Raw genomic sequence first — 8132 nt, 5'->3', positions numbered from 1 at the left:
ATATATATATATATATATATATATATATATTATACACACACACACACATAGTGCATGGTGGTCCCATTCAGAAAGACAAAAAATCCTCTCTCCCTCCTTCTATTGCCCTCTATACAAAAAGTCCTCTCTCCTCCTATTGTCCTCTGCACACACTGGTCCTGTCCTCAAACAGTAAGAATCTTGTCACTTTGCAACCTTTTGGATGAGAAAAGTCATCAGAAAAATTGCTCTTCCTGCTGTGATCCCTGGGACCCTCTTTATCCCTAGCCCTGCCTGCCCCACCCTAGAGCTCCTCTGGGTCTGAGCTAAGAGGCCAACGATGGGGAATGTAAGAGCCTCTGGGCCCTCAGGATTGGCTCTGAATTTCATCAAGCAGGGGAAGAATTTCCAACTGTGAGTGGAGGTGATGGCAGCAAAGGACACCCCTCAGTCAATAGATCAAAGATGATGACTATCACTTCGCATAGATAAGGATCCCAAAGTCTGGAGGGTCAGCTCCATGCTCAAGGCCACACGGCTCAGCCAGTAAATAGCTTGAGTATACCCACCTCCAAAATCAAGGTTCTTACTCCTTTCCCTTTATTAAATAATAGCAGCTGCCCCCTAGTCAGCATCACAGCCCTAACAGGCTGGTTAGAAGAATAAGAGAGAGGAGCTTCAGCCACCACACCTACAAAAGAGTCTAAGTAGGGCTGGCCAGGCTGAGGCCATAGCCCCTTATGACTTAAAATGAGAATCCTGAATGGCCAAGGCCCCATCAGAACTTGGTCAGCTTATAAACCACAGCCACCCCTTACCAGGACTCACAGTATGATCAGAAGTACACACAAACCTCTCCTGGAGGGCTCACATTATTGTCAAATCTATGGCCATAGTCTAGCCTGGCAGCATCAGCACAGAGGATCCCCCTCCCTGCCTTATCACACACAAGCAGAGATCAGGAGTTCAGGGAGACCATGGCACATCAGACAATCTCCCAATATCTATTTCCATATCTGCACCACCAGTTGAACTAGATGTCCTCTGAGATCCTTGCCAAGTTGCTAATCTGTTACAATATTTCAGTTACTCCTAAAACAAATCTTTCTTTTCCTTGGTAACAAAAAGCTGCAGATCCAGGACTCCAGGAGAGGTGTCCCTTAGCAATTCCACAAATTTCAGCTTATCTTCTAGATGTTCCTCTCTTGCGTTTTACTATTCACCTATAAAACATGTGGATGCTTACATCCCCATGGACACAAAGATGGGTCCATTATGGCATAGTGGTCTTATTGTCATAGAGGCAATAAGACCACTATGCCATAATGGACCCATCTTTGTAATTCCCTAAAGCTCCTCCCAAAACGTGGTATTAAGGCCAAGGAGCACCCATTCTCCTTCTAGAGGACTAGCCCATACTTAGGCCTTTGAAAATTCGGACTCAGAGAGGCCAAGTGATTCTCCTAGTGCCACACAGCTCAGTTCTCCACGAAGTACTCCCTTAGCGGAAGGCCCTGGGTACAGAATGGGGAGCAAAGAAGCCAGTCCCTTCCCCGATAGGGTGGCCAGACCTACCCTATCAAGCAGAAATAGCCCCACACACCTGAACCCACTCCCTGCTCCACCACACTTCAGCCCACCACTGTCACGCCTCTTCAACCGTCCCCAACTCCCCCACAAACCCCGACTCCTCCCACCAGTTATAATAGCCTGTGCCGGTTCCCCACCAGTCCCCTGTTCCCTCTCCACGAGAGACTCCCACCCAAGCCCTCTATCCACCTATCCCGGTGCACCTCCCTCCCCTCACCACCACGTTGGCAGGCGTGCAGAGCAGGTCTCCCATTGCTGTACGGCATCCAGATCTTCTTCAGTGGGTTCTGGGTCAGTTCCCGTGGGGACGCCATCCCCGGGCCGAGACTAGTCGGACTGCGCCGCTGAGGACCCAGCAGCCAGGCCACCTCGGGCCACCCGAGGTCCCGCCCCTCAGGCTCCGCCCCTCTTCGAGCCGCGACAACGCTATTCAGTCTTCCCTCGGGTCCCGCCCCCAAATGAATAAGCTCCACCCTAACAGAAGGACCAGGCTCCGACTACGCATGCCCACCTCTCCAACAGTCCTTTTTTTTTTTTTTGGACCAAGCACGCCCCGAGAATATGCATGCTCAATTTCCACCAGGCCCAATGCCCGGATTATGCAGGCCCCGCCCCGGATGCGCGAACCTATCACGCTCTGCTGATTTCTGTGGGTCTCCTTGATCCCCTCCCAGGGAATTTAAGCCCCGCCTTCACGGCAAGCAGGGCTTCCGCTTCCTGCTGAGCTTGACCTCCAGTCCCCTAGGAGGGAAGTGTTTGCGCGCAATACAGCGAGGCTTGCATGATCTGCAGGGCCGGGTTAATCTGAACAAGCCTGGCGGCTTCCGCGTGACTCCAACCCCTGGTCCGCTGTCCCTGCCATTAATTGCCCCGCCCTCCTGGTCCTGCGCTGAACCACCTGGTCTGGCTCGAGCCTTGAGATTCTCCCCGGTCCATAAAACCAACCTGCTCCTCGCCGCAGGAAGAGCTCCTTTATCCTATGCACAGAGACACATGACAGATCTCAGGATCGATGGAGTTTCTCTCTTGGTTTTGGCTATTGGGGAGCACAAACTAAACTCCTGCCCTCCTAGAGCAAATGCGCAGGATCTTGTGACTGAGTTATTTGAGGATTCACTAAACCCTGGCCACATCTTAATTCTCTTGCCAGGATTTCATTTTTACCAATTAAATGTTCATCGTAAGTTTATGCATTTTTAAAATAATTTAAATAGCTTCTTCCTCTTCATCAGGAAAATGGGTGCGCTGGTCATTAATCTTAAGAGATTGTGGTGTAGACTAAATGTGTCAAATCATTCTGAGAATTCTGTTCCAAAACAAATTAGTGTTCTGATTCAGTGTATTATTTATCTCCTTCCTGTCTTTGCAAATGCACAGGCGGCAAGGAAGAGATCCAGAAATTCGGGAAACCTTCTGGTTGACTCTCATGTGTTTGGCACCCGCCCAGCCCCTTCAGGCTCCTGCCTCCTCTGATTGCCAACCCTGCCTGTCCAAATTTGGGACACTTTCTGCCCTAGCCCTCACAAATATGGCTTGAACCTGGATCACACTGCCCTCTAGTGATGTCCACCATCACATCCCTAGCAGGGTCCCTGCAAACTGAAGTTCTCTGCCCAGTGTACTCAGCCAGAAGATCTGGGCATGTAGAACAAAGCTGACCTCATTGTCAGTTCATGCTGCACCTTCTTCCATGACTTGAGATGACTGATAACAAACATCTTGCCTACTTAAGGAAATGAAGGTTCAGAAGGTCTAAATGCTGGAAGCCTACCTGGACCTTGCCTGAAACCAGCTCTAGCTGCCTACTCTGGGGAATGCCCTGCCTGAAGCAGGGTCCACCATTTCCTCCTTCCTCATTCTCCAGCTGCATTTTCCATCACCCATTCCCCTCCAGGGCTCTTGTGATCATCCACCTGCTTCCTAGTTCCCCAAAGCCACTCATTCTGTTCTTGACACAGCCAACTCTCCTGTCTTTCGCCTGGCCACTGCCAAGGCCATCTTGGGGCAATCCTGGCTAACGAAACATCATTGCCACACACCCATATTCTGTCCAACACTCATTGTAGAGACTGTCTCCTCTAACACCCAGCACCTCCTGAGGCCTGCCTTCTGTCTTCTTCTGTAGCCTTCCTGGATGTTAGTAGAGAGCAGGGAGTGGAAACAGCCAGGGAAGACGAAGCAACTAGGACTATTTCTACATCCAGACAGTATGAGCCTGATTCATAGGAAACACCTTAGCTCTGTAAACTCCCACACTTCCCCAGCTGACCTTGGGCTGACCCAGACACATCCTCCCATGTCCATATACTCATCTGGGAGGTCAATGTCAGGGTCTAGGGCCCTTCCCAAAGCCAAGGTCTACATCTACTCTGAAGGTAATCACCATCTCCCCTCCCATGGCCTTATTTCTTAGGTAGAAAATTGATGGTCTGTCCAAGAGCCAGTCCACAATGCAGGAAGAACTTAGCTCAATTCCCAGCCTTCAAAACCTCACCTCCCACACCTTTACACTATTGCTGAACCTCCACACCCAGGCTCTTGGTTGTTCACTTCATTGAAATTCTCTCCTGGCTCTCTGCATCTCCCAGGATCAGTAGGTACCCCATAAAATAACTGGTCCTCATGACTTTTCCTTCCTCAGGGCATCCCAAAGTGTGCCAGCTTTCCTGTCTCAGGTATGGGAAGTGTGCTGGGATATCACTGTGTACTCATAGGTGAACATGTCTGGCTCAGCCTCTCCCCACCATGAACATAACTGACCTGATTCCAGTTGGCTCCCAGGGTGCCCCCTCTGCACTGACCACCAAACCCCCTCCCAGTGTGGGGTGTGGCTAAAGTCTTCAACCCATAGTTCTCAAGGCTCATACTCTTTCCAGTCTGTTTATCTGTTGCTGAATTCTGGTGGAACCAATATGCCACCGTTCGCAGCATAAGGATGGGGGGCAGGCTCAATGCATGCCACACAGACTCACACGCCAGTGCACACAAGCTTGCATATGCACATGCAGAAGCACACGTACCAACAAGCCCTGTACCCAGGCATGTATATAGGGACAGGCAAGTTGTAGCAGGGCCTGCTGCTCTCTGCTGCCTCCCTTCCTCTTTATTCCCTCACCTAATGCTGCCATTGCTGGGGGGGTGGAGGTCCTTAGGAATCCTGGCCTCTTCTAGCCATTTCCAGAAGGGACTGTCCCCAGTAGCCCAGAGCACACAGAGTGTGAGGGTCTTACTTGGGGGTATAGAACCATGTAAGAAGCAGCTTATGAACTCTGATCTGTACTTCCTGATTCCACTCCAGCACAGGGCACACAGTAAGTGCTCAAAGTAATTTGAGACAAGTCAGGGCACAGAGAAAGGGCCCAGAGAGACATGAGCAAAACAGAATACACAGTAGGTGCTTTCAGAAGCTCAGGACCAGCTCAAGCACATGGTAGGTGCCCTAGAAATGCTGGTTTAATAGCTAAAGCCACATCATATGAAAAACTTCCCAAATGAGCCTCTAGTCCTCCCCAAATTGGATGACCCCTTAAAAGGGAGGTAGAAGAATATGACCCCTTTGAGGCCAGCAAGGGGCAAAGTGGGAGGGCCTCAGGCAGCTCCAGCTGGCTGTCCCTCCCCCCTGGACTAAAGGAAGACACTATTTATAGCTCCCCCTTGGCCCAGCCCCATCTCCCCTGCAAAGCAACAGTGTTTCCCTGCCTCCAGGCCAGTGACAGACTGATGCCTCCTCAGAGCACCCCTAAACCAGGGGGAAAATCCCAACACTCTCATATCCCCTCCAGTACCACCCTCGCTGTGCCCAGGTCTTTTCCCATTCCCCCCACACTCCCCACACTGCCCCGTGCCTACCCTGCCCGCTGCTCCCCAGCCCCGGGTCGGTCAGAGATCTGCCTCCTAACGTGCCTGTGTCCATCCTGTCTCCGAACTGACCAGGGCCACCGCCCCCTGCGGCTTGGGAAGAGTAGGGCAACCCCGCCCTCTGACAGGCTCAGAGTACAGCAGCCCCGCCTCTCCAGCGGCCCTGGGCCCGCCTGCCAGGGCTGCTTAGTACTGTGAGGTTGACACTGGGGGCCCCATCCAGGCCGGCAGCCACACTCTGGCTGGCCAGTGTTGCCTCTTTCCAGTCAGAGCTGCCCTTACTTCCCAAGAGCTTCCCTTGTCTTTCGGTGGAGTTGTCTACCTTGCCTGGAGTGCCTGCCCCATCCTCAGGCAGGCCTGTCCTCGCACCCAGGAAGTCAGTCCTAGCTCTAGGTCAGTAATGGAGTAGAAGATGTGAAATAGGCAAAACCTACTTCCAAACTAAGGGACCAAATCAGTTAAAAGAGGGTGGTGAAGGAGGGTGGACAAAAGGACAGAAGAGCTAGGTGTGACTCAACCCTCCTGCGTCACTGCATGGGTGCACATGACTGTGTGATTCTTGTCCATCCCATCCTTCAATCACTTGATGTTTATTGAGTGCCTCTTGCAGCCACAACCTTCATGTACACTATGTCACTCAGTGCTCCCGAGAAGCTTGGTGGCATCACTCTGCTTTACAGAACACCTTTGCTCAGGATAATTCAGTAAGGACTGGATAGAGTTAGATTGGAGCTTGGCAGACTAAGCCGCCTCTCCCGAGTCTTTGTTTCCAAGAATCAAAACTGGGTATGTGAAAGACAATGCCCAGTTATGTGGTACGTGTGCTTCATGCAGGTTTGAGGGACAAGTACCCACTCCTCCCTGTTCTCTTACACCCCCACACACACATCTTGCTCACATACTCAGCTGTCAGAGCTTTGTTTGTAAAAGGCAGCACATAGAGACACAGCCACACGTGCACAGACACCCACAAGGTAAGACACAATGGTCAGACTTTCTGTGTACAGTCGTATCTATCTGGGACAGAAGCTGCCTCATGAAGCAGAACACATGTATGTAAACTTCAGCCAGAACTTCCATGTGTGGTGGCCTAGGAGGGGGAAAAACCTGTAGGCCTTAGATGGACTGGTCTCAGATGCAGTGTTCGTTTCTTGTTTTGAGGCTTCTGAATATAACATGATGGTTACCCCATGTAATAATGTCCAGATGCCCTGTGACTGTGGAGCACCAAGACATAGCAATATTGTACTTGGCAGTGACCTTGTATGGTACTGTTCAAACTTTCCAAACATACTGTAAGTCTGTAGAGTACACAGGCATGGCAAGACATCAATACAACAATGTCCAAGGTGTCCAGAGCCCCTGACTGTGGTACACTCAGATGGGATAAGACACTACTTGGCAGTGGCCTATTACAGTGGTGTTCAAGTGCACTCTGCCCAGATGTAGTATGATCCAGCTCTGTTGCCATCCTCTATGTTTTTCCATCCAGACCAACCCCATCATTATAACCCTCTCTCTCTCAGGCTTAGCGGCGGCCAATGTGAGCCAGGATGCGAGCATTGGTTGCAGCCTGCTCCCTGGAAGCCCTGGCCCGGGCCTGCTCCAGTAAAATCTGTAGGAGGCCAATGGGGACATCCAGTGAGAGGGCGATACGTGGTCCAAGGCGGGGTACAGGGCTTGAGTAGCTCCAGGCAGCTGAGGGACTTGTGGCAGTAGCTGAGGGGCTCTTCAAGGACACAGAGAAAGGAGTGGTCTGGGAATAGTTCTGAGGAAGAATCTGGAAGGCTGGGATAGGGGTCACTGAAACAACCATGACTCTGCCCAACATCAGGACCATCAGCACCAGCGGAGCCCACCTGGTCATCATGTGGTCAGGCTGTGAGGAGAAAACAGGCTCAGGGAAGGGGCTCTGTCAACTATGGTTAACAGACAGAAACAGATGGCAAGAGCAGAGAGAGAGAGAGGAAGAGACAAAGAGACAGACAGGGAGGCCAGGCCAGGGACAGAGAGAAAGTCAGTCAGAGACAAAGATAAAGGGATGAGAAGAAAGCTAGAGTAAATCAAGACAGAGCTAAACAGAGAAGGGTGGCCCCCAGACAGAAAGATTGAAAAGGGGAATGAGAGAAATCAAAAACACAAAAGAGGGGGGAAAGGAGAAGGAAAGGGAGATGAATGAGATGAAGGCAGAGCAAAATAGGAGACTGGAAGAAAAGACAGAGACAGAAACCATCCAGAGACACCATGATGGAAACAGATTCAGAGTCAGAAAAAAACAGACAGCTGATTTAAGAAGAAGTAGTAGGAATGGGAATCCTTGAGGCAGAGAAGCAGCTGGAGACCTCAGACCCTCCCAGGTCCATATATCTCCATGAACTTGAACCCAAGGACCACTCAACCCCCAAGACCTCTCCCGACCCAACACCAGTCCTACCACTGACAGCTTCCTCTGGGGTAAGTTGCGATGTCTATGGCTGCTGGGGCTGGGATCAGGCGATGCTATCCTATGTTCTGACCCTCTGCTCCACTTCTGGGCCCATTTATCTCCACTAGCCCACTGTGGTGGGAGGTGGGTGTTTCCTGGCATGAGGCAGCCCCCACCTATGACTCATCCCCTCCTAGCAAGCAGTAAGGACACATCTTTATCTGCTTCTTTCTGAGGGTCACAGGAAAATGACCATGGCGGTGCAGCAGGACTTTGTATT

The 8132-nt window shown here is 51.1% G+C and overlaps 2 protein-coding genes across 5 annotated transcripts in view; both read right to left on the bottom strand.

The window, feature by feature from the left end:
* The window catches only part of Pfkfb4 (6-phosphofructo-2-kinase/fructose-2,6-biphosphatase 4), a 45195-nt gene extending 39674 nt beyond the window's left edge, over positions 1 to 5521 (bottom strand). Inside the window, exon 1 of one of the 4 annotated variants that reach the window (XM_015487266.2) lies at positions 5419 to 5521. In XM_015487266.2, coding sequence (XP_015342752.1) covers positions 5419 to 5482 — 64 coding nt within the window. In that variant the 5' untranslated portion in view covers positions 5483 to 5521. Of the gene's footprint in view, positions 1 to 1786; positions 1999 to 5418 lie in introns of those variants that run through there. The other 3 variants (XM_015487264.2, XM_048794357.1, XM_015487265.2) reach the window with 3 other exon arrangements.
* Positions 5522 to 6092: 571 nt separating this feature from the next.
* Positions 6093 to 8127, bottom strand: Ucn2 (urocortin 2). The gene has a single exon (XM_015487316.2). The coding sequence runs from the start codon at positions 7295 to 7297 to the stop codon at positions 6956 to 6958; it is 342 nt and encodes a 113-aa protein (XP_015342802.1). The 5' UTR covers positions 7298 to 8127; the 3' UTR covers positions 6093 to 6955.
* Positions 8128 to 8132: the final 5 nt, after the last annotated feature.

This window comes from Marmota marmota, unplaced genomic scaffold, assembly GCF_001458135.2.
Source record: "Marmota marmota marmota unplaced genomic scaffold, marMar, whole genome shotgun sequence".
NCBI lineage: Eukaryota > Metazoa > Chordata > Mammalia > Rodentia > Sciuridae > Marmota > Marmota marmota.
Note: the sequence above shows the minus strand (reverse complement) of the source record. Positions and strands in the feature narration are given on the sequence as shown.

Coding starts and splice junctions, on each gene's coding strand:
- Ucn2 (XM_015487316.2), bottom strand. CDS start 7,297: ATGATGACCAGGTGGGCTCCGCTGGTGCTGATGGTCCTGATGTTGGGC.